This window comes from Thamnophis sirtalis, unplaced genomic scaffold (genome assembly GCF_051295495.1).
Source record: "Thamnophis sirtalis isolate CommonGarterSnake01/CBP01778 unplaced genomic scaffold, rThaSir2_p1.2 scaffold_7, whole genome shotgun sequence".
Lineage (NCBI taxonomy): Eukaryota > Metazoa > Chordata > Lepidosauria > Squamata > Natricidae > Thamnophis > Thamnophis sirtalis.
In genome coordinates this window covers 83,272,250-83,299,357 of record NW_028261387.1, presented here as the reverse complement: position 1 = coordinate 83,299,357, position 27,108 = coordinate 83,272,250, and the positions used below count along the sequence as shown (strand labels likewise).

Here is a 27,108-nt window from a genome sequence, read left to right as displayed (position 1 = left end):
CAACTCCTGAACAGAGATGGCTGAAAGATGCTTAGGAAAGGAAAGGAAATGAAAATAAACCATAGTCGGCTTACGTACTGGTTGAAGTCAGTCGGTTGGTTCATTTGGCCATTTCAAGTCCTTGTAAAAGGCACCTTTGGAGCTTTTGATCTGATAATAACGCTCAAGTTCTAAGCCGGTAACGGAAGATCTCCAGCCGATGAACCCTTGGGTTGTTTGCGGAACAGGCGGGGATGGGACGATCTGGAAGTTGAGGAGCACCTGTTTTATTTATCGATTTAGGCTCTTGCAACCTGCTTTTTTTCTATAATCAATCAAGCTCGAGACAGCTAACCCTCCAAACAAATTAAAAGGGAGCAAATATAATAATCTATATACTGTATTTTTCGGAGTATAAGAGGCTCCGGAGTATAAGATGCACCTTAGTTTTTGGGGAGGAAAATAAGGGAAAAAAAATTCTGCCTCTGCCTACCAGCATTCATGGTATTCATCTGGCTAGCGTCCTGTCAGTGTGTAAGAGAGCTGTGGGCTGTTTGGAAACAAACAGTATTTGCTGTGTGAGCAACAAGGAAGGAGACAGCAAGGAGTCAGGGCGTGGCTTGTTCTGTAGTAAAGCTGCCTGCTGTGCTGATCTCTGAAACTAAAATTGAAAGTGAAACTTCTCTGCTGAACTACCATGTTGGAAAACCTGCTTTTAGTATTGTATATTTACTTAATGTGTTATATTATATATAAAGATAAGTTATTGAATCCTGCTGCATCAGTTACTTGTGTGTGTTTTTTGAATGTGATTGCTGCTACAAACTCTGACACGTCCTTGCAGCAAATAGAGAACAGCCAGGTCAGCTTCAGCACATTATTGCAGCCTGATTCAGCATGAACAGCTGATTGGTGGGTGGATCAGCCTCTGGAATACTCGCAATCAGCTGTTCCAGGCTGCAGGAATTGCCACAGACCATTGCCTCTTCTGTGCCTTGCGTTTTTGGCTACATTTGGTCTATAAGACGCACCCAAATTTTCACCCTCTTTTAGGGGGGAAGTGCATCTTATACTTTGAAAAATATGGTATATAAAAACAGCTGTGTTTATGGGTGTATGTTCCATCATAACTCTGGAATGCTTCAAGCAATTTCAACCAAACTTGGTACACAGATGACTTACTCTCTGGAAACAAATACTATGGGGGTAAGACACCTCTAACACCCCCTGGGGTGTGTGTTCTGCTAAGATACAGCCTGTTGTGCCTTACAATGGCTTCTACCGTACTGCTGTAAAATGGCTTCTACTATGCAGCGCAGTGGAGTCACCATGGTAACAGCTTCACAGTATTCCATAAGGGGACTCCTTCTGGTAAGGAGGAAAAGCCAACATTAGAAATTGTGGCAACTTTCATAGAAGGAGGGTTGGGGTAAATAAATACCCAGGCAGTGGCGGGTTATCAGCTAGTTGTAATGAAAAGTCACCATTGAATCTAGTATGCCCATATTATCGCAATAGCATTTAGATTGTTATACCACTTCACCGTGCTTTACAGCAATCTCTAAGCAGTGTACAGAGAAGAAATGTTCTTGCTACAGGTAGTCCTCGACTTACAACAGTTAATTTAGTGACTGTTTGAAGTTACAATGGCCCTGAAAAGAAGTGACTTATGACCATTTTTCACGCTGACATCCCCATAGACACTTGATCAAAATTTCAAAGTTCCAATGTTGTTTCTGCTGCAGTCACATGGCTGCATTTTGGGACATCAGCAATTGGCCCACTTTTAGTGCTCTTTGTGGCACCCTGTGATATCAGGTGCAAATAATCAGGAGTATTTGTTGAGTTCAAATCATAGAAGAGTTTATTATTGCTACCTATCCTATACCCAAGGATCTAGTTCAATAATGGTTAAAGCTAAACAAGGGCCAATAGAAACAAAGAGGATTGGACTTGGATCTCGTGTCGCAACGCAATGACTCTAAACTAATGACACATTTAACTCTGCCCTCCAACTCACCCTGCTCTTTTCCTATATATGGCCATGTGACTGTGATTTATGATGGTTTTGTTAGAAACCAGTGTTTATTTCGGGTTTCCAACAAAAAGAGGAGAATAGTCCGTTTGCTTAACAACTGCAGTGTTCGCTTAGTGACTACCATCTTTGCTTAACAACTGCCACAAAAAATTGTAAAAACAGGCCCAGTCACATGGTGACTCACTTTATGTCCATCAACAACTAATGACTGTAATTGCCAGGTTCAATTACGGTCATAAATCGAGGACTCTCTATATTTACTTTTCATTAAGTTTTAACCCTATATTTTTGCTAGAAGCGCCCATGTTATTGTTGAATGCATTTTATTAAGAATAAGTTAATTACAACCTCCCCCCCCCCCACACTTTTGATTATGATTATTTTATTTTTACATTTGTTCAAGACCTCTACTTGAGTTAACTTGATAGGATTGGTTGTGCCACTTGCTGGTTGAAAAGTTTCAAGTAATAAAATATTAAAAGATTCAGCACTGTAACTTTAGAATCTCACCCTGGGAATCAAAGATGGGAACGATGGAATGTGAAAAATGTTGCGTGCTGTATTTTTTAACCATATTGATTATGGTCAGTTTACCAAGCATTGCTCTTTGGCATATTTATTTATTCATATATTTTTTTGTTTTGCTTGCATGTTAGAAATAATTGATTTTTCAATAAAGGTCTAAGTGATTTTTATAAATCTTGGTTGTCAGCATCCGACCACATTTAATTAAGTAGGTCAGCAGCATTTTGTCAGACCCACAAAAATATATAGCTAAAAATCCCACTGTAGGTGCTCTTGGGTCTCTGCTTGAATCTATTTCCTTTCCTCCAAAAGAAATTGAATGGGGACAGAATATATATCAGGGCTGCGTGCCTCTAAAAGGTATTAGGAAGAAGCTCTTCAAACCTCTCTGCCATTCTTCTCTTGACTTCTGCATGAACCTGGGGGCGGGTGGGGGGTTGCATAACATGCTGCCTTGGATAACATGTTGCTTAGAACAACAGCAATTTTTCATTAGAGGCACAAAGGGGGAAATGCAGATTTTTTTTTCCAATGATATATTCCTTGAAAATGTAAAATAGTGCCAGAAGTTCTCCCTTGATGGGCAAATGAAATGTTGACAAGGCTTGATGGCAAGCCTAGTCTGAAAATGAAGATTATGGAAACACAGAATACAGGGAAGTACAAGTAGTGGTGCTCAGCTTACAAACACAATTGGGAGCAGAATTTCTGTTTGCATTCTGTTGCATTCGTGCAGGGCAACATTCGTTTCTAGTTTTACTGATTTATATTCAAAAACAAAGATATCGTGTGTGCACAGAACTATCGTAGCTGAAGTGCAAAACTACAGATGGCCAATAGACCATAAACTGTGATGGTGAACCTATGGCACGGGTGCCACAGGTGGCACAGAGTGCCCTCTCTCTGGGCACATGGGCTATCATGCTACTTCAGCTTCACCGCACATTCACGTGTGCCTCCCGCCAGCCAGCTGGTTGTCGGGTCTCTGCTGCGCATGCACAGGGGGCGTGGGGCGTGCGGGGCATGTGCACATGCACGGCGGGGAAAGGCACGTCTTCCTTCCGATTTCCTTCTGCACAGATATCAATAAGACAGCAGTCATGTGGCACTAAGATGCTATCACAGAACATCAGAAGTAGAGAGAAAATGCTCCAGCAGGTAAAGAGGAAATTTAATAGGAAATTCCCTTTGATGCCTCATTCTCAGGTTCTAGGACTGGCTATTCAGACTGAGAAATATCAACATTGGGGAGGATCTATCAGGGTCTTAGGGGGAGGAGAGGGTTGTGTATCTGAAAGAGAGCTGAGCATACCGACCTTTTACCATGCCCCCGGTGAGGGGAGGAATGTAGGTCATGTATTGCAGCAAGCTGAATTAATTCCTGAGCAGTGGGAGAGAATTAAAAATAATAACGGCAAGGGGGAAGGCAATGCACATTATTCCACCCTCAATTCTATTCTGCCAATCAAATAACAAGGGAGCGCTGGATTTATCAGAATGCGCTGAAAAGGCAGCTGGATTGCTCTGTAAAACTAAGGTTGAATATCCTGTGTCAACCTTGTTCCTGTTTAAAGGCTTAAGTACATAAGGGCTCCTAAATATCCTTAAACTCAACATGTTCTCCTCTTCCCCATATTTGTGTTCCTCTCAGTCCAGATGTGCCTTATTTCAAGTTTCCCCTGTGTGGGGAAGTCTAACACATCTGGAAACCATTGTTGTTTTATCATATGAAGAAAGAATGGATTCAGGAGTAGGCAGACTGTACCCAAATGATTCCAATTTAGGAGCTAACTATGCTAGAGAGAGAGCCACCACAATTAAAGACAGACAATGGTTCTATATAATCCATTTGTCATAATCTTAAATTGACCATTCCTTTTTTTCCTCATTGTGAGAAGCAAAAGGACATCCTTGAGTCACCTAGGAACTGTGCACTTAGATCACTAGCTGGTATCCATCAACTTGTTTACCAGTTCTATTCAAGTGATGACTCACAGCTGACCTATACAGTGAACATTTCAACTCAACAGCAGCAATGGAAGTCAGCAGATGCAAGAAAATTACAATGTTCCCTTCAAGTCCCAACAGATGTGACATGAAAGACAATGGGAGCATAATTCCCACAAGCAAGCTTCCTTCTCATAACATGCTTAACTCGGTCAGCCACTAACCAAGTCAAATTTGGGTAGAAGATTGTCAAAATGAATGGTCGGAAGTTGTGAAAGCAGAGCTGCTTAACTCATTCTTTGCATCAGTCTTTACATAAAAATAAACTATAGCCCAACCTACCCCCCCCAAAAAAAACAACAACCAATAACTGTAAAAGGCAGATTAGAAATAAAAATTAAAATAAGCAAGAAAATGGTAAGAGAAAACACCTGTCTGATACTGGTGAATATAAATCACTGGGATCTGGTGGATCACATCTCAGATTTCTGAAGGGGCTTTCAGATGTTATCTCAGAACTGTTATACCATATCTTTAAAAAATCCTGCCGAAATGGACAAACTAACTAAAGAAATCCAGGGAAAAGAAGAATCAGAATTCTACCAGATATGGGATAAATGGTATAGGTGGATGGAGGAAAGAAACAAGAATCAATGAAGGAATATAACAAAACTCAAAAAACAATAGTTATGAGTAAAATAAGAGGGTTAAGAATGGTGAAATCTAAATGAAATACAATAGAAGGGGAAATAATATAAGGTGAGCGGTATCGATTGATAATTGCTATTAGAAAGAACAGGAAGCTCCTGTTCGTATTGTATTGGGTAAATGTGGTGTACGTCTAAGTTTTGTGTGTGTGTATTTTACATGTTTGTTAATAAAAAAAAAATCCTGGCGCTTCAGAGAAAGACCAGAGGAGTGGGAAAGAGCTAATGTGGTTCCCATCTTCAAAAAAAGTGGGGAAAAAAACAACAGACCCAAGAAACTACAGACCAATCAGCCTAACCTCAATACCTGGGAAGATACTGGGAAAAATAATTTAAAAAACAGATCTGTGAATATCTAGAAACAAAATTATAATTAGTAGACACTATGGGTTTGTTAAAAACAGATCATACCAAACCAAAGTTATTTCATTCTTTGACAAAGTGACTAAATTAGTAGACCAGCAAAACATGGACATAGTATACTAAAAATTTAGCAAAGCATTCAACAAAGTAGACCACAACCTACCTCTTGATAAACTAGAAAAATGTGGGATAGACAGCATCACCACCAGGTGGATTTGTGGAGGGAAGTAAGCAGTGGGGTACCACAAGCCTTAGGCACAGTACTCTTCAATATTTTCATAAAATGACTTAGCTGAGGGAATAGAAGGGGAAGTCATCACATTTTCAGATGACACTAAACTGGCAGGAAGAGCCAATACCCCCAGAAGACAAGCTCGGGATCCAAAAGGATCTTGACAGATTTGAACAATGGGTCCAATCCAAAACCATGAAATTTATTCCGGGGAAAAAAGCAAAGCTAGGCAGGAAAAACCAAAGGTACAAGTACAGATTAGGTGAAACCTGGCTCAAAAACAGTAACTGTAAGAGGGATTTTAGAGTCCTAGTGAACAATCACATAAACGTGAGCCAGGGGTGTGCAGCAGCAGCTGAAAAAGCTAATATAATCATTGGTTGTATAAACAGAGGCATAGAATCAAAATCACGTGAACTCAGCTTTATAAAGCCTTAATACAACCACGCCTGAAACCCTGCATCCAGTTTTGGTTACCACGTTACAAAAAAAATGTTGTGACTTTGGAAAAAGTGCAAAAAGAACAACTAAGATGATTAAAGGACTGCAGACAAAAACACATGAAGAACAGTTGCAGGAATTGGGTATGGCCAGTCTAGAGAAATACTTTGGCCACCTAATGAGAAGGAAGGACTCACTGGAGAAGAGCCTAATGCTGGGAAAGATTGAGGGCAAAAAAAGAAGGGGACGACAGAGAATGAGGTGGCTGGATGACAGTGGTGGGATTCAAATAATTCAACAACTGGTTCTCTGCCCTAATGACCAGCTGGGTTGGTGGGGCTCGGAGGTCATGTGATTGGCTGGGCATGGCCAACTCAACATCACTCCCATCGATGGGCGCTTTGCCTTAGCTGTTACAATGGAATAAGGGTCAACCAGAGAGGCAGTTTCTGTAAGCAACGCAATAAAGATTAGGCTAGAAACACCACCAGAATGGTTTTTTCCTGCTTTCCTTATAGGATTAGCCCTGTAAAGTGGGGAAAAAAACAAAAGGAGATTTCTTCCAACAACCGATTCTCCGAACTGCTTAGAAAGTTAACAACCGGTTCTCCCGGATAGGTGCAAACTGGCTGAATCCCACCACTGCTGGATGGAGTCACTGAAACAGTAGGCGTGAGCTTAAATGGACTCCTGAGGATAGTAGAGGACAGGAAGGCCTGGAGGAACGTTGTCCATGAGGTCTCGATGGGTCGGACACGACGTCACAAGTAACAACAACAAGAACAACAAGAAGTCTAGAGAAAAGGAAGTCTAGGGGTGAAATAAGGAGAAACTTCCTAACAGTGAGGACAATTAACCAGTGGAACAGCCTGCCTGAAGAAATTTTATATGCTTCATCACTGAAGGTTTTTAAGAAAAGACTGGACAGCCATTTGCCTGAAATGGTATAGGGTTTCCTTCTTGAGCAGGGTATTGGACTAGAAGACCTCCAGGGTCTTTTCCAGCTCTATTCTGATTGAACGTTATCATGGTGATAGGGAAAATGCTTCAACTTCCTAGCAGATTGACAAATTTCGATTAGGAGACTGCAGACATTTTAGGCAAGGCAAACCAACCTGGGCAACTTTAAGACTTGTGGACTTCAACACCTGGAAAGCCCAAGCCAGTTCTCTTTGGAATCAAGCCAGATCCAAAAATGCAAGAGAATTCCTTGGCACTCTGACAAATCAGCCATTAGCAGACAAGCTGAGATAAGCTTCATCTGCAGCCGGTTGAAAAAAGGAATCAGCCAAAGGTCAGAGAAAGGGGCAAACAGCTCTAAGCAGCCCCTTCCTCAACGCATGACTATTAATTAACCACCAGCTCAATAGGAAGCAGCATCAGACAAACAGCAGCAATCAAGGAAGAAACAATACCCCATTCACACAGGCACAAATGAAGAAACAATACCTCATTCTGAGAGCAATCAATGAAGGAACAATCTCCCAATCAACAATGGTAGGACAAGCACCACATATAAACAGCCGGACAATTACCCCTATCTGGACATGATAGTTTTTACCTCCTTGCTTTCTGCAAAGAACTTCTAACATCCCATATCGCAGTATTTCTCAATCTGTGACTTGAGATCTCCCAAGAGTTTATGTTCACTTAGAGCAGGGCAGAGGTAATAGCAATAGCAATAGCAGTAGACTTATATACCGCTTCATAGGCCTTTCAGGCCTCTCTAAGCGGTTTACAGAGAGTCAGCATATTGCCCCCAACAATCTGGGTCCTCATTTTACCCACCTCGGAAGGATGGAAGGCTGAGTCAACCCTGAGCCGGTGAGATTTGAACCGCTGAACTGCTGATCTAGCAGTAGCCTGCAGTGCTGCATTTAACCACTGCGCCACCTTGGTATTCAGCAGGTTCTGACCAGTTCTGGAGAACCAGTAAGGGAAATTTTGAGTAGTTCGGAGAACCGGTAAATTCCACCTCTGACTGGCCCCGCCCCCACCTATTCTATGCCTCCCGAGTCCCAGTTGATCGGGAGGAAATGGGAATTTTGCTGTAACCTTCCCCTGGAGTGGGGAGGGAATGGAGATTTTACAGTATCTTTCCCCTGCCACGCACACCAAGCCCACCAGGCCATGCCATACCCACTAAGCCATGCCCACAGAACTGGTAGTAAAAATTTTTGATCCCACCACTGGAGCAGGGGTGTCAAACTCAAGGCCCGCAGGCTGAATCCAGCCTTCCCGAGCTCCATTTTCGCTGAATTGCAGGAAGCCGCTGCAGCCGAAAACAGAGCTCGAGAGGCTGTCATAGGCAGCCCCAACATGAGTGAGGTAGAGCTGGCCACACCCACACTGAAGTGGCCCTCAATGAAATTGAGTTTGACACCCTTGACTTAGAGGATCTTTGCACATTCTAGATGTGTAAACCTCGGTTCCACCACAAAACCGCGGTAGACAAAAGCGCGCTCGACGAAAGCACGTACTTGACGTCATCACAGCGCGACGAAAACATCGCGCTGTGATCGATAAATGTAAAATTAAAGCGAAAACCTTACCCTAACCCCCCCAAACCTAACCCTAAACCTAACCCTAAACCTAACCCTTAACCTAACCCTAAACCTAACCCTAAACCTAACCCTTAACCTAACGCTAAACCTAACGCTAACCCTTAACCTAACGCTAAACGTAACCCTAACGCTCTAAACCTAACCCTAACCCTAACCCTAACCCTAAACCTAACCCTTACCTTTATGTGAATCGGCTTGTTTTAATTTTATTTTTATTTCAATTTTTAATTTTTTTCGTCGCGCTGTGATGACGTCATGTACGCGCTTTCGTCGAGCGCGCTTTTGTGGACCGCGGTTTTGACGGGTCACAGTAAACCTCACTCCAAGCTTTGTACCCCATTTCGCCTTTCAATGGTTCCACAGAGGACAATCACAAAGTTTGAGAACTCCACTTTTGTTTATGACCACAATGGGGACCAGAATTCCTGTTGCTGAGCAAGGCAGTTGTTAAGTAAGTCACACCCACCTTTATGGTCTTTTTGCCACAGCTGTTAAGTGAATCATGTGATTGTTAAGAGAATCTGGCTTCCCTATTGACTATTTGTCAGAAGAAGGTTGCACATCAGAGGTGGAATTCTGCCGGTTTGCCCAAGTTCGGGCAAATTGGTAGTGGCGGCGGCAGCAGGCTCCACCCACCTGCCCAGACATCATCACCATGCGCATGCACATGGCAACCACATGACTCTAGGATGCTGCAAACTTCGAAATGCATGCCAGTTGCCAAGTGTCGAAATCCTGATCAGGTGACCACGGGGATGCAGTAATGGTCCTACGTATGAGGACTGGTGATCTTTTTCAGTGCTGTTGTAATTTTGAATGGTGAGTAAATGAATGGTTGTAAGTTGTGGACTAGCTGTATACATTTTAACATTTCATTATGAAGGGAAGGAATTATGATATTTTGTATGTATTGTGCAAAAGCTGCCTGTAGAAGTTTCTAATGCTGGAAAAGTAGGGAAAGAGAAGGAGAAGATGACCAGTAGTGCAAAGAATGAACTTGATTATAGTGACAATGGACACATCACTGGTAGAGCTGAAGGCTCAGCAGGCTAGAGACAGATCACCCTGGAGAAAGCTTATCTATCTTCCCATTTATTATATTCATTGTGACTTCTAAGGTTGGTTGTTGCACTTATCATTAGTTTGTTCTTCTTTTTATCTTTTATTGTCGTTGTTCAGTCTCTAAATCACATCTAATTCTTTTGGGATAGGTTCTCCTATCCTCCCCCTGTCAGCTGGGGTCTGTCCAAACTCATGTCCAGTGCGGCGATGACACCATCTAACCATCTCATTCTCTGTCGTCCCCTTCTCCTTTTGCTTTGAATCTTTCCCAATGTTGTGGCCTGCCAGAAGCCAGGGGAGCTGGCAGCAGAGTCAGAGAGTGAGGAGGTTGGGGAGGAACATGGGCCAGTTCTGGAGGATAGGGAAGGCTCTGATGAGGGCTCTGCATTGGAGGCAGAGATGGGGCCAAGGCTTCTGTCTAGCAATTCTCAGCTGCCTTCGGAGCTAGATAGCAGTGAGGAAGAGGAACAGCTGGAGCCTGTCCCCAGTGTGTGCATGCACAGAACTGTCAGAAGAAAAGAACAGCTCAGAAATCAGGGCTGACTTGGGAGTAAAGGCATGGGTGAGCGGTGAATGACCCCAACCATGGGAAATAAAAGAGGAGACAAAGGGGAGTGGGCTTTTGCAGGAAACAATTCATTTGTTTGTTTGTTCATTAGTTAATTTGTTTCAGGAGTGTGAAGATCCGTCCGTGAATCTCAGAGACTCTGTGCCAAGTCTTTCCTTGAAAAGCACTGCGCTTGGAAAATATTTACATGGCAGCTTTCCAAGCTAGATAAGGTCTGTGGTCATAAATTCACCTTTGAAAAACTGTTTGCCAGGCCTTTGCTGAATGTGAATGAGAGGAATTCACATTTGTTCAATAAAAGGGGTTTTGTTGGGACCAGGACTCTGCCTCGTGCTTTTGGGGGAAGGCTAGGTCAGAACACCCAACATCAGTGTCTTTTCCAATGAATCCTCTCTCCTCATTAGGTGGCCAAAGCATTTGAGCTTCAGATTCAGTATCTGTCCTTCCAAAGAACAATCACGGTTGATTTCCTTTAGGATTGGCCAATCTCCTTGCAGGCCAAGGGACTCTTTAGAGTCTTCTCCAATCCCACAGTTTGAAAGCATCAACTCTTCGGTGCTCAGCCTTCCATATGGTCCAACTCTCACAGATATACATTACGACTGGGAAAACAATAGCTTTGACTATACAGACCTTTGTTGCCAAAGTGATGTCTCTGCTTTTTTAATATGCTGTCTAGGTTTTCCATACCTTTCCTCCCAAGGAGCAAGTATCTTTTAATTTGATGGCTGCAGCCGCCTTCTGCAGTGATCTTGGAGCCCAAAAGCATAAAATCTGTCACTGCTTCCATTTCTTCCCCTTCTATTTGCCAGGATGGGGTGGGACAGGATGCCATGATCTGAATTATTTTAAATGTTCACGTTTCAAGCCAATTTTTGTGCTCTCCTCATTCACCCTCCTCTTTAGTTCTCTTTAGTTCCTCGTCACTTTCTGCCATTAGAGTGGTATTGTCTGCGTATCTGAGGTTGTTGACATTCTATCCGGCTTTTTTGCAAGTAAATAAATATTTCCCCTTCAAACAAATGTTTAAGTAGGTCATAATCTACTTTCCACAAGTAGTAAAATCTTCCTTCAACACAATCAGGACAATCAGGTCCCAGTGATATGGAAGCAAGGATCCCATATGAGAATGGGGTTCTTTGTTGGTAGATGAGAAACATTAAAGCTCTTATACAAAACAAAGGTTTATTTCTTGGGGTGGGGGAGGAGGAAATTAATGAGCTCTAAGAACAGAAACAAGGAAGATTATTAATTAAGATGACTTCAGCATGAAGGATAATTAATTAAGGGTCTTCCCCAATGGCTGTGTGAAAGAGCTATCCACCCATCCTTGAACTGGAAGAGAATGACATAGCCATGAAATTGGCCATCCTGATTGCTGATCCTTATCTAGCTTCTGGTGTGTCTATTCTGACCCACTGCTAATGGAGCTGTCCTGATTTTGCGTGTGGTGCATGATAAGGAAAACAATCGTTTGGTTTCCTCCAGCTTTGCTGCCCCTCTCTCTTCTGCCCCTCACCAGCTTGCTGGAAAACATCTATACCATTCCAGCAGAGATGGGATTTATCTGCCTGCAATACTCTGATCATTGGTTTAGGTGTCCTTTTTATAACTTGCTGTTATAAGCCAAGTTGAATGAGTTGAAAAGAAAAACACAGAGATAAACGTTACTAAGAGACCTATGTCATGAGCAGCATTATTATTTACGCCTTGCCTATTCTAGTTTGACAACAAATTCTCATTTCTTGATTTTTTCCAATTCTCTCCCTAGATGCATTGTAAAAGGGAGCAATTCTGTCTATCTCAGTGCTATTTCTGTTATAACCGAGTTGGAGGGGACCTTGGCGATCTTCTAGTGTTGAAAGCCTCCTTCAAGTCCCTGGATATCGACACCACTTCCTGGGAAACCCTGGCACAAGATTGATCGACATGGCGCACGCTGATCCACCAAGGCTGCCAGACATCTGAGGACAGAAGAACCACCATAGCACAAGAGAAGTGAACACTCCGCAAAGCCAGAGCTGCAAATGCTGCAACAATGGTGCCCGCACACCTCTGCCCGACATGTGGCAGAACATTTCATGGCTGTATAGGCTTAATCAGCTACCTGTGGACACATCGTGGACAGCCCCCAACCTGTTAGATGTCAAGGTCCTCTTCGAACACGATGGATGAACATCACAGAGAAATCAAGTTGGAAGGGACCTTGGCGATATTTTAGTCCAACTCCCTTCTTAGGTCGGAAACCCTAGGTCACTTCAGACAAATGGTTGTCCAATCTCTTCTTAAAAAACTCCAGGGTTAGAGCACTCACAACTTGTGGAGGCAAGTTGTTCCACTGATTGATTGTTTTTAAACGTCAGGAAATTTCTCCTTAGCTCTAAGTTGGTTTTTTCTCCTTGTCCTGCCCTCAGGTGCTTTGGAAAAGAGGATTGACCTACTCTTCTTTGTGGCAGCCCCGGAGATATTGGAACACTGCTATCATGTCTCCCCTAGTCCTTCTTTTCACTAAACTAGACATACCCAGTTCCTGCAACTGTTCTTCACTGTTCTCTCAACTGTTCTTGAGAGACCGCCTACTGCCAATTACCTCCACTAGACCAATTAGATCCCACAGACTAGGCCTCCTCCGAATTCCATCCGCCGGCCAGTGTCGACTGGCGACTACCCGGAGGAGAGCCTTCTCTGTGGCTGCTCCGACCCTCTGGAACGAACTCCCCGTGAAGATTCGTACCCTCACCACCCTCCAGGCCTTCCGCATAGCCCTTAAAACCTGGCTGTTCCGACAGGCCTGGGGCTAAAGATCCGCTGCCCCTATTTCAAATGGTATGATTGTTGTGCTTTTTAACTATGTATAGTTTTGTGTTCTTGTTAAACTGTTTGTATCCCCCCTTCCCTTTTTGAGTTGTGAGCCGCCCTGAGTCCCCTTAGGGAAAAGGGCGGCATATAAATGAAATAAAACTCAAACTCAAACTCAAACATGTTTTAGCCTGCAGTCCCCCTACATCCTCCCTATCCATCAAATTGTTTCTTTAGCAGCACAGAATAGAGCAGGGATCATTTCATTACTCAACTAGGTAACAGGATCAGTGCTCTCCTTTATTGGTATATTTTGCTAGCTGAACTGAGTGGGGTATGTGCTTGCTTTAATTGGGATATAGAGATTGGCTGGGTAGTCACTGAATGAAAAACAGCCTATAGTTATTTTCCAACAATTCAACCATTTCAACCGTTTCATTGTTACACAATTCTATTTCAGCCTTGCGCTAGCCTGACAAAGGCCACGGAATCCAAGCACTTGCACAACCTTTGTCCAAGGGAGTCTAGCTCTATTTATGTAAGTTTGACACGCCACTGACAAACTGCTGCTGGATCCAACTCTTTAAGGCTACGATCATAGGGACAGCAAAGGCTGACCAGGAAATCAAAAGGAAGGCTGCATAAGCACAATTGATCACCTTGCCAATAAGTGCTACGTTTCTGATAATCAGACAATGCTCCAAAATAAAATAAGCACAAAAGATTTTACACACTTCGTGGTGGCTTATTGGATGCTCTCACTTTGATGGGAGAAACACTACATTTTCTGGGATTCAGCTAGCACTAGACTTATATACCCCTTCACAATGTTTTACAGTCCTCTCTAAGAAGTTTACAGAGTCAGCCTATTGCCTCCCAACGATCAGGGTCCTCATTTTACCGACCTGGGAAGGATGGAAGGCTGAGTCAACCTTGAGCAGTTCAGAATTGAACTGCTGGCAGTGGGCAGAGTTAGCCTGCGATACTGCATTCTAACCACTGAGCCACCACCACTCCTAAGGATGACTTTAGCCCTTCTCATTCTTGGGGCAGAGGATGAGATGGTGCCAAGTGATCACAGACCACAGAAAAATGATGTTATCAAGCCATGTCTGGGCCACGTTGAGGTGCCAGCGAGCAGACGCTCTTCTTCAACAGCATGGGCAAACTCTGGGGAGTTTGTGCTTCATCAGTCAAACACATCTGGAGCACACCAGCTGGGGAAATGTGCCGATCCCTCAACTTTAGTAGGTTTAGGTTTAGGTAAACACGAAAGGGGTTAAAATGGATAATCTAGAGGAGGGTGTAGGAGGAGGAGGCATGGAATAAAGATTGAAGCTCCTTCTTCATCTCAGCCCCCGCCGTTGTGCTTGTTGGGTTGAATTACTTCCATAATGCATGTGGAATGTCCTCTCTCCCGTAACACTTTTAACATCTGGGGACTTACCCCGCTCAGCAATCCACAGAGAAAGAAAGCAATGTTTTGGTTTGTTCTGTTGCCAAGGCCCTTTTGGCTTTGTTCCTGAGCCAAAGCTGAGAAAATGTGGGTGATGTTCAAGGTGGAGCATTTTCCCTTTGAAAGGATTGCCTCGTCTTTCTTTCCCTCCTGTGGCCACGCACACCACCCATGGAGGGAAACAATGGAGGCAATTATGTCCGCGTGCCTCCATGCTGCTCTACATCCGAGGAAGCCCAAAGGGGCTGAAGCCTTTTTTTTTGCACAGACCATCCAGGGGAAGGGATGGATGCAGCTTTTCAGGCTCATAAGAGAAAATAAATTACGATTGCGAGCCACAGCTGTTTAAACGGATCGTATTGTCCTCCATCTAATCCCCAAATCCATGTGGTTTGGGTTTTTTGTTTTTTTTTGCTTTCTTTTGTTTAGCTTTTATTTTCTTTTTTGATGAGCAAGCTATTTCTTGTAAACGATGCACAGAAAAGCTGAGGTCCAGACTGCCAGCGCACATGTTATGCCAAGAAACAAACTGCAGATGAAATGAAGGGAGGGCAAAGAACGCAGGCAGGTTTCCTGTCCTTTTGGGAAACATGAATGTGCCCACGGGCCTTCTTCTCTGGTCTCTGGAATTCCCTCGTTGTAAACACGGTGGTGCAATAAACCACGATGAGTTTCTACAGACAGAAAGCTTTTTTGTTTTTCATTGCTTGATTCTGGGGAACTATTCCTCAGAAAACCTGATGGGATTGCTTTAATTTATAGAATATATGATCACTTTTCATAAAAAGCTGTAATAAAAAAATGGTACTAAATCTAAGCCAGTCTCCCAAAACGGTGCTCTCCCAGCGTGCAACCCCCAGAATTTTGAGATAGTAACTTCAAACACCTTTCCCACTCTTGTCTAAAAAAAACCCCCATGCTAATGAGAATTTCTGGAAGTCAGAATTCAACACATCTGGAAGGCGTTGGAATTCCTGGTCTATGAAATGCAACGTTAAAGTGAGGAATGCATGAAAGCTTGGGGGAAAAAAAGAAGATCTTGTTCCTTTTCTCTTTTCTATCACTATGTTGTGCTCCCAACCAGTTTATTGCTTGCAGAGCAGTGGTGCATTTCTTGCAGATTTTCCCAAAGCACTACTGTCGCACTGATGCAGTGGTGCGTTCCGGATGCTGCGCGGGGCTGGGAATCTTCATTGGGCACATGTGCTGCGCACGCCTGCCCACACCACCACCCTGCAACACCCAGCTGCTCGGCGGAGGTCCCGCAGGCACCGCATGCTGTGCGCATCTGCGCAATTGGCCCATTTGCATCAAAAAGCAGTAAGGAACACGGGTGGGCCAACCGAGCCACCATTACGGTACGGTACACGCTGTTCCCAACTACCACCAGTATGCCTGGGCGTACCGCCCGGAACTCACCACTACACTGATGGACTGAAGAGTTTGTGGACTCCTAGTTCATACAAATCTGAAAAAAAGCAACTGAAACAGACAAGGGCTCCCATCTTTTTTCTAACACAATGAGGTCAGTAAGCCATGGTACATAAAACTTTATATCTTAAGAGGACAATAACTTCTTTGCGTCATCTAAAGTTTGTGCAATGAAATCTCCAATAATCAGAACACCCAAAGGCAGTTTTTCCTATCTTGAGTGTTTTAAAACTTGTTCTTAGGATCTCAACCTTTACTAGCAAACTTAAGATGGTCTCTGAAAAAGTACTGTTATTTTTTTTTACCGATGTGCTGTCATTTGAAACTGCTTCACAAATATCTAACCTTAATATATGTTTCCACCGGTGTCAGAGGTCGGATCTTCAGGTGTTCTGGAAGTGGGATCTTCGGCTTAGCAAGTTGTTTCTTTTCATCTTTTACCAACTAAAAATAGAAAAATGTAATAAAATAAATTGGCACTCCAGGCTGAATCATGCTTTGTGATAACGTAATAGTTCATATCCATCTAGATATTTATATCTATCTGAGCAGTACCTGAAGACCTCGTACTTGGCATCTGATACTATACAAGGATATTTATTATGTACCTTTGGAACAGTGGTGGGATTCAGCCAGTTCGCACCACTTTGGGAGAACTAGTTGTTAACTTTCTGAGCCGTTTAGTGAACTGGTTGTTGGAAGAAATCATTAGGGCAGAGAACTGTTTGTTAAATTATTTGAATCCTACCACTGCTTTGGATACTGTTTAAATGCATCTTTTATATCGAAAAACAGGTCTCATTTTAAAGCTAGCAAGAAAATCTGGAGGACAGATTTAAATAATATAATATAGCTTAAAAGTAATGTAACTCACACTGTACCAGTCATGGCGAACCTTTTTCTTACGGCGTGCCAAAATTTTGTGTGTGCGCGCTATTGCAGGTGCACGCATGCCCACACCAATTCAATCATCCCTGCCCACCCGCGCATGGGCGTGCAACCCACCGCCCATGCACGCACGACCCCTCTGCAGGCTCCTGAGGCTTTCCTGAAGCCCGGGGAGGGTGAAAACAGCCTCCCCCGGGCCCTCAGAGGCCCTCTGGAAGCTGGAAACAGATCATTTCTGAACTTCCGGTTGGCCCACTGTGGCTGTTTTTCGTCCTCCTCAGGCTTCATGGAGAGGCTGGGGAGGGTAAAAAACAGGCCCAATGGGCCAAATGTAAGTTTGTTCCCAAACCTGTTCCCAAATTTCTGGTTGGCTCGTTGGGGCCATTTTTCGCCCTCCCCAGTCTCCAAAGGTTTTCCTGAAGCCTGGGGTGGGCGAAAAATGGCCCCAACAAGCCAACCAGAAGTTTGGGAACGAACTTCCGGTTGGCCCATTGGGCCTGGTTTTCGCCATCCCGAGTCTCCAGAGGTTTTCCTGAAGCCTGGGGAGGGCGAATAATGGCCCTAGGAAATATGACGCTGTGTGTCACCTGGGGCCATAGATTTGCCATCACGGCACTATACTATACATCTTTATAGGTAGTTCTTGACTTATAACTTGTCAGATCCAGTAGTGACTATTCAAAGTTGTGACCAGTACCTTATGACCTGGATTTGAAATCCCAACAGTCACTTCCTCCCATGGTCACATGACATTTTGCTTGGCAACCAGCCCATGTTTATAGCTCTTTGTAGCATCCTGCGATCACGCGACCGACATGTTTTCCAATGGTTTTGCCAAAGCTCCGCATTTGCTTCTGGCTTTCAGCAAAGCTCCATCCATAGTGAAGCTTTGATTCACATAATGACCATTGTCTATGGAGATCCTCAGTCATCTCCAGATTATGATTGTCCCAAAGGTGCTTTTTCAAGAAGCAACTGGACTTTTTTTTGTCATTCAGAGACTAAAACATATGAAGAACGGTTGCAGGAACTGGGGATGTCTAGTTTAAGAGAAAGAAGGACTAGGGGAGACATGATAGCAGTGTTTCAATATCTCAGGGGTTGCCACAAAGAAGAGGAAGTCAAACTATTCTCCAAGGCACCTGAGTGTAGAACAAGAAGCAATGGGTGGAAACTAATCAAGGAGAGAAGCAACTTAGAACTGAGGAGACACTTCCTGACAGTTAGAACAATTAATCAGTGGAACAGCTTGCCTCCAGAAGTTGTGCATGCCCCAACACTGGAAGTCTTTAAGAAGACGTTGGATAGCCATTTGTCTGAAACGGTATAGGGTTTCCTGCCTAGGCAGGGGGTTGGACTTGAAGACCTCCAAGGTCTCTTCCAACTCTGCTATTGTACTGTATTCTTCTAAGCAGATTTCTTTAATGTTCCTTATCTGTAGACCGAAATCTTGCCAAACTAAAGCAAACTATTTGCAGTATAAAACATATACTCTGGGAACTATTAGGGAGGAGCCATCCTTTTTCTCTCACACAAACTCTGTACGCTTGTCTCTTGCTCCTCTGGAATAACTCCTCCGGATAACATTCCATCCCACTTACAGATGTTATTAAAATTTATTATTAGTTTCTTAACAGCATTTATCAGTCTCAAATGCTGCTACCAGTCTCCTTTGGATGTTCAAATGATATGCAGGTGTAGCTAGGATTGGCCTACAAAGTAACTCGTGGCATCACTCAAGTCATGCAGTTATATCTGAGGGAAGCCACCCCTCCTAGAAGAATGAAATATTTTGAGAAATGTTTAGAAAAAAGACAGGATAAAAGAGAAATAAAAAAAATCTTAAGGGAGACGGAAACCCAGACCTTCAGCTCCTTGCCCCAGCAAATATTTGGTGCCCATTGAGAAGGACTGGGCCAACCTATCTACAAAAGAAAAGACCTTTGGATCCAAGGTGATGGGATTTAGACATGACCCTCCAGGACATAATAGAATTATCTAGCAGCAGAACTCACCACATTGCAAAATCACCTGGGGATGTTGCATCGCCCTCCAGGCTTCAACCAAACTTCTCAGACAGCCTACACAGAGTTAGCTATGACCTCTACAACAGCCAATAGAATACATCTTCTTGCACAGGAACAGGAAGCTCAAGGGCAAGGCCCAAGAGAAGGTATAACCCTCATTCTCAACTCCATGTGGTCAGCTGCCCAGAACCAGCCATGTGCTTCTGCTTCACCATTAAACCCTCTTTCCAATCAGCCTAAATGTTTCCAGTGTTTTTCTCTCGGTTTGGATTGAACCAGATGGATATTTCTTCCAACAATTTCTACACTTCCATTTTACTTTCTTGCAGAACAAATTATTTCAATTGCTAATTCATTGCCCCAACTACCTTGAGGCCGTTTGCTAAGGCTGGGAGAGAGTATTCCTTCAGAAAGATCACAATAACATCCTATCCTATTCTTCTAGCATAAGCGTCCCGACACAGGTCATGAACTATATCTATTCTTCATATATGAATATTACAGAGAAATAAATATTACCTCTTCAAGTGGCGTCAACAGAAATCCCCACCGCTTGGGCCATTTTCGGGCAGCTTCCCGCTCTGTTTCAATGTGATTCTTCCTATTCCAAGCCAAAAAAAAAAGTGTTTGTAAAACTTGGCAAAGTCATCTAACAAAACCCTTTAGATTGCTTCCCTGGTCAAGCAGAGCCTCAAGATGTATTGGGTCCTAACTTTGAGGCTATACTTGCACGCTGTACTGTAGATATTTTCTCCCTAAGTCCTTGAGAAGGATTTAGTAGGTTAAGTCAACTTGATACTTTCTGCCATTAAAATGCATCATTCTGATCAGTGAAGAAACGACCACATATAAAAAGAAGTCTTGTAAGTTTTATTAAATACCTTTTCTTTGTCCATGTGTGTCTCGTTGCAGCAATTCACAGTTTATTAAATGTAAAGCAATGGCACAAAACATTTTGAAGTATGCGCTTAGCAGATTGTAACCTTTTCCTCTGAAGTGGGTTAACTTCCAGGCCTACGATCGGGGTGGGATCCTACTGGTTTAACAACCGGTTCGGTGAGCGCGCACTCATGTGGTCATGTTAGCCTAATATGGTTTGCATTTAGTGGCCATGTAGAGGAGGAATGTTCCAGAGTATCATTGTCTAGTTGTTTTAATGGCACAGCTGGGCACATGGCATGTTGGTGATGAGACATTTATTCTAGGTATCCATCATACAGTTCCTCTTTGGGGTAAGCAATACAGGTAGTCCTCAACTTCTGACCACAATTGAGCCCAATATTTCTGTTGCTAAGCGAGACATTTGTTAAGTGAGTTTCGCCCCATTTTATGACCTTTCTTGCTAAACTTGTTGAGTGAATCACTGAAGTTGTTAAGTTATTTTTTCAGAAGGTTGCAAAAAGAGGATCACATGACCCCAGGACACTGCAACTGTTGCACATATGAACCAATTGCCAAGCGTCTGAATTTTGATCAGGTGACTATGGGGTTGCTGCAATGGTCGTAAGTGTGAAAAATAATCGTAAGTCATTTTTTTCAGGCTTGTTGTAACTTTGAACCAGAGGTGGGTTGCTCCCGGTTCAGCCCGGATTGGGCGAACCAGTAGTAGCGGTGGCGGGAGGCTTTGCCCAACCGCCCGACGCTTTTGTGCATGCAGGAAACCCGCCACGGCTTTGAAAGGTCACTAAACAAACTGTTGTAAGTTGAGGACTATCTGTATTAAGCAGAGCACAGAAAAGTGAGAAGAAGTGGAAAAAAGAATTTAATGTCAGGAGATAAGAAAAAAAAAGGAAACTAGCTAAATTTATGGGCTATGGATGAAATGAAAGAAATGTCATGAGCACAAGCAAAAGAAAAAAGAATTACTGGGCCACATTTGTGCTGAATTAGGGAGATGTGAAGGTGATCCCTGATATATTTCCAGAATTCCTTTACCTTAGTTTCATTCCACATCATTGAAACACTTTTATTCTCAATTACTTTCGCTTTTTCAGAGGCCCCTTTATACTCTGGAAGCTTGCAAAAACTATGTTATATTTCCATCAGAATCACTTTGCATTTTCTTTGCCTCTTTTAAACTTTGTCTCTGGTCTTTGTTCTATGCAAATCTATCTTCGGAACCAGTTTCAAGATTTAAAAATGGGAATACAGTGCTACGTTGGCTTCCTCCCTCCCTCCATGGCTGTTCCCAGTTGGAAAGGTTGGGAATGAGAGATTATAGCCTAAGGCTCCTACATTATGGAAGATCTCCAGGGCTCAAGTCTCTTTTTGTTCTTAACACCTGCTGACTCTCTATAAGCTTCCAGGTGCATTTTAAAGGTTTTGGTTATCCTTCTTAAACTCTTTCATGGCACAAGGCTTGGTTACCCGTGGGACTGGCTGTCTCCAAACGTCTCTACTGTCCCATAAAATCCAGCACAGCAATCATGCTTCAGGTTACTTCCATGAAACAATGCCACTTAGTGAGACCCTGGGGTCTACCTTCTTTGTCACCATGCCTCCTCTATGGGACATCCCCAAGATTCAGACAGTCCCTCTGTCTCTCTGGAAAACCCAAGGAACTTTCCCCCAAGCATTGGACTGTAATGTAAGATAAGCTTCTGTAGAGCATAAAACGAATGAGATATATGTTGATGGGTCTCAGGTGCTATTATTATTTTGCTTATTCTATTGGGCTTTCTATTTATAGCTTTATTTTTAATTCCTTGCTTTATATTTTTATTGTGAATTTCCCAGGGTTGTTCTGGCAAATTGGATAAATTATATAAATCTAACAAATTAACACTGATTTTTTCTTTATATACTTGTAGTATATAGATAGGGGTGAAATTCAGCAGGTTCTGACAGGTTCTGGAGAACTGGTAGTGGAAATTTTGAGTAGTTCGGAGAACTGGCAAATACCACCTCTGACAGGCCCCAGAGTGGGGTGGGAATGGAGATTTTGCAATATCCTTCCCCCAGGAATGGGGATTTTGCAGTAACCTTTCCCTGGAATGAGGAGGGAATGGATATTTTGCAGTATCTTTCCCCTGTCATGCCCACCAAGCCACCCCCACAGAACCAGTAGTAAAAAAAAATTGAATTTCACCACTTATATAGATATTATATAGAAGATGGGGATGACAGAGAATGAGATGGCTGGATGGAGTCACCGAAGCAGTAGGCGTGAGCTTAAATGGACTCCAGAGGATGGTAGACGACAGGAAGGCCTGGAGGAACGTTGTCCATGGGGTCACGATGGGTCGGATATGACTTTGCAACAACAAAATATAGATATTATACATACCATGTACAATAGTTGTAGTCACTCTAATGTTTTTACAACATTCTCTTATACACCTCTCTTTCAGCCTCTTCCACTATATTATTTTGGCTATTCTTTTTTTATAGTCCCTATTAGGCTCTTTCCATACACTTTTTTGGTAGCTTCCATATCAACATTCTTTACATCCAATTTGCATTTGTTCAGTTGGAAGAGTCATCTATTCCGGTCAATCCATATATTTATATTCTAATAGTTTTTTCAAACATGAGCCATATTTTCTCTTCCCAACAACCTTTCTACTTTTTTCTCATTTCTTCTTTTTCTTCTTTGTCCATTTCCTCCCAACACATACTCTATCAGAGTAGAGTCAGTCTTACATTCCTAACGTTTCTCTTCTTTATTAATTCTCTCAGCCAGTCATCACAAAAGTTCAAATGAATCATGCTTTTAGATTTAGACTTCTTCCTTTGCCAAGTGTACACATGAACAGAATTTACTTAAACCATGTAATTGAAAGAGACCTTTTTCTAAGTATGGAGTTCTGTGCGAAACCTTAGTACTACTTTTTTTAAAGTAGATACTCACCTATGACTTAAAAAAAAACTTTCTCCCCTTGTTTCCACCCATCAACCAAAATAACCTCTTTCTCTTCCATTAATATAGAATGTGGCATATTTTGCCATAATTGGCTCCTTGTTATTTTTTATTACCATTATACAATCTATAATCTTCTACTTTTATCCATATTCCCAACAATATGATGATGCTAATTCATACTTCCTGAATCATCATTTAGTTGATTCACTCTTAATTAACCTTATAGCTTCAGTACATTTCACATTATTATATGGTTGAATCACACAAGATCATTCACATTTTTCCTTCCCCTTTCTCTTAGTAATGTAATGTTTTGATGAAACTATTTCCTTTGTCTAATTTCTTTTAATTCATCCTCTTCACCACATACTCTTTCTAACTTTCAAGTAGCAGTCTTCCATATTCCATGGTTGTCACAAGAAAGGGCCATGGATACGGATCTCAATTGCTCATCATGATTTAGAGCAATTAAGACTTTTACATAATGCCTTTTACCTGTTGGCTAGGTTACCTGTCTCAAACATACCCATGCCTCATGTAGCAGTCAGTAGGATACAAGAATATTTTTATAAGATGTTTTATATATGGCATTTAGATCCCAAAAAGCTCGCTTCTATGTATCCGAATGTACAGCCTAAATGTTGGAGATGTGGTTCCCTTGATGCTACATATTTTCATATATGGTGGACATGTCGAAAAGTTAAGGCATTTTGGATAAAACTGTGGTGGATTATGCAAAATATCTTCAAAAGAAGGATAAAATTCACCCCTCAGTTATTTTTACTAGGTATATGTACTGATTTTACAGCGGTAGAGACTAATTTGGTTCTGTACCTAATAACTGCAGCAAGACTGTTGGTGGCGCAATACTGGAAGAAGGAAGACGTACCTACAACTCAAGAATGGACTTTGAAAGTTATAAACTTAGCCGAGATGGCAAAAATCTCAGCATATCTTAAAGACCACTCAAACGAGAGATATAAACGAGACTGGAAAAAATGGATTGACTATACACAAAGCAAATATGGGACTAAGAAATTCCAGATAGCATATGCTTAAGATTAGTAATAACTTAAACTGTTTAAAGTTTGGGTAACAGTAAGAAGCTGAGTTCAACGTAGAGATCCTTTCGATCCTTTTCTTCTGCTTTGTTTTTAAGATACCATAGACTGTGTTTGTTTGTTAAAAGACTTTTACATAATGCCTTTTACCTGTTGGCTAGGTTACCTGTCTCAAACATACCCATGCCTCATGTAGCATTCAGTAGGATACAAGAATATTCTTGTATTGATAGTGATTATCAATGATATCAGTTCTCCCCAAACGATATACCAAAAAGTATATCAATATATCAAAAAAGATATCTTCAATTATCAATAAAAGCAATAAGCAGACTAAACAAAAAAAACCCTAGTAAATTGAATTATTTAAAATTATTAATTTACAATTGCCATAAAATATTCTATAGCAGTGTTTTTTAACTTTGGTAACTTTAAAGATGTGTGGATTTCAACTTCCATGACCATGGCTGGCTGGGGAATTGTGGGAGTTGAAGTCCACCCATCTTAAAGTTATAGAAGTGTTGAGAAATACTGCTATATAGGGAGTCACATAAATCGGGATATACCAGATTTAAAAAGGTGGCTCTAGTTAGATGCAATGGAGAGAAATATCATGTTTTCTCAGGTACACACTACATTGTTCATCCAGTTTTATGTCTCCCTTGGAATAGAAGTACCTTCTTGAGGAAATATATCTATATAATAGTCGAAAACAACAGGTGGATCATTTAAAAAGTGAAAAAAAATTGAACTCCTAATATCCTAGCATTCTGAATTTATTTCTCTTCAATACAATTGTTAAAAAGAAAGTTTGATTTGAATGGCCTTCTGGCTAAGCTTTTACCCTGTTGCCTTTTGAGATTTATAAAAAAACCAAATAGTTTCTTTCTATGACAAGAGCTCTTAAAACATTGAGGCTGGAATCTTGAATGTAGAGAAAGCTTTTGACTTTGGCTGTCCCCGTGAAATACTGTCAGTTTTAAAAACAGCTTTTTGCCTCTTGTGATAACTATACTTTTTGTGTCATAAAACCGACACTGCTAGAGCAATACTACAAAACTGTGTCACATTCAAGCACTTTCTCGGTTTTCCTTGAAAAGTCACCCAGATTTTTCTAAGAAAGGACATGAGTGTATGCGTTGATGTCTGTACATATAAACATTCTGTGGCTTTGGGAAATTCTGTGACTGCTAGATGTTCAGATTTGGTACGGAACATAAATAAACTTGGATTTCCCTAATCTGCAGCCAGCACCTCTGAAAGGTACCCTTTTGGAGATGATTGGTATTTATATTTGTGGCATCAATCTTCTGGGGAGTCTAAGATGATGCTAGAATACTGATTCTTCAGTCTGCATTAAAACTTTACTGTCTTCCACCATCCTCTCTCACAGAAATGTGGTATCTTCTCACATCTCCGTCCAATACAAATTAGCCACAAGGTAATTAGAAAATGGGGAGAGATACACTGCAATTACTGAGGTGCCTGAGTAAACATCTGGATCTTGGAGACTTCCACTATGGTGGGAGATGGTTTTCAAGGTGTTCCTCAAGATGTCCTCAGATATGTTGGATTTCAACTTTCAGAATCCCTTATCAACACACCTGGAGGTCATTCACTCCATCAGAATACTTTGCCCCTCTTGGCACCCTCTAGTCAGTGGTTCCTAACATGGGGCCCAGGCTCCACAGGGAGGCAATTTGATTTTTAATGGGGGCAATTTGAACCTTGTTTAAACCTAATTAACGGCCTTTTAGGCTTTCTCCGTTGAGTAGAGTCCACTTTTTGAGTAAAGTAAGAATTATATGTCACTGTGTCATATTCAAGCACTTTCTCGTTTTCCTTGAAAAGTCACCCAGATTTTTCTAAGAAAAAGGACACGAGTTTATGCGTTGATGTCTGTACATATAAAAATTCAGTGGCTTTGGGAAATTCTGTGACTGCTAGATGTTCAGATTTGGTACGGAACATAAATAAACTTGGATTTCCCTAATCTGCAGCCAGCACCTCTTTGGGGGGGGGGGGTATCCTGATTTTAAAGATGCTTAGGCGGGGCATGGCCAAAAAAAGGTTGGGAACCACTGCTCTAGATGTAAGGACTTCAACTCTCCAAATTTTAGCAATGGCTAAGATGTCTTGGGAATTCTGGGAGTTGAAGTCCACATATAAAGGCTGATACTGGGAAAGGCAATTGATATCCCCAGTTTTGGAGCAATTCAGAAGGGTGGGGCCCGGGAAGCCATCCCATACCAGAACAGGGGCGGTGGGGAGAGATGTTAAAAAAAAAGAGAGGAGGCGATGGGGTGGAGGTGGTCCAGCGGCGACTTTACCAGATCTGCGCTTCAGCCACGAAGTTGAGCTTGTTTTTCTGGGACATGGCCGAGGCTTTCTCGAACTAGCCAACGTCTCCGGCCAGGAGGAAGACAAACGTCCCACTCAATTGGGGCCGGGTCCAAAGCACAAGCCGGCGAAGCACAAGGCAGCGACGAGACGGGCTGTCGGGCTTGCTGCGGCGGCTTCCGTTGCCAGGCGACGGCTGGGCAACGCGGAGGGACGGAAGGTGGAGCCCGGGCGCTTCTGCCAAGGGTGGCTGGATGGATGAAGTTGCTGCAGAGGAGGGCAGGATCCTGGCTTCACGCTTGAGATAAGAGGGCAAACAGTGGTGTGTGTGTGTGAGAGAGAGAGCGAGAGCGAGGGAATGAAAGAGAGGAGGGAGAATGAGAGAGAGAATGAAAGATAAAGAATGAGAGAGGGAGGGAATAAGAGAAAAAGAAAGAGGGACAGAGAGAGGGAGAGAGGGAGGGAAGGAGTGTGAGGGAGAGGGGGGAAGGAGAAAGAAAATGAGAGAAAAAAGAATGAAAGAGGGACAGAGAGGGAGGGAGGGAAGGAGTGTGAGAGAGAGGGAGAAAGAGAGAGAGAGAAAAGGATGAAAGGAACAGAGGGAGGGGGAGAGAGAGAATGAAAGAGGGGGGAGAGGGTGAATGAAAGAGAATGAGAAAGAATGAAAGAGAGAAAGAGAGGAAGGGAGGGAAGGAGTGTGAGGGAGAGGGAGAGAGGGAGAAAAGGGGAGAATGAGAGAAAGAAATAATGGAAGAGGGACAGAGGGAGAGAGAAAGAGACAGAGAGAGAGACTTAGCTTTTGTCCTGAGTTTTCCTAA

General features: G+C 42.5%; 1 protein-coding gene across 1 annotated transcript; it reads right to left on the bottom strand.

Moving 5' to 3' along the window:
- Nucleotides 1-26,515, bottom strand: CIMIP1 (ciliary microtubule inner protein 1). Its single transcript, XM_087720839.1, has 4 exons — nt 26,281-26,515; nt 19,547-19,628; nt 16,458-16,556; nt 1-243 (listed from the first exon to the last, which is right to left on the bottom strand). The coding sequence occupies exons 1-4, from the start codon at nt 26,325-26,327 to the stop codon at nt 88-90; spliced, it is 384 nt and encodes a 127-aa protein (XP_087576965.1). The 5' UTR covers nt 26,328-26,515; the 3' UTR covers nt 1-87.
- Between the last annotated feature and the right edge of the window lie 593 nt (nt 26,516-27,108).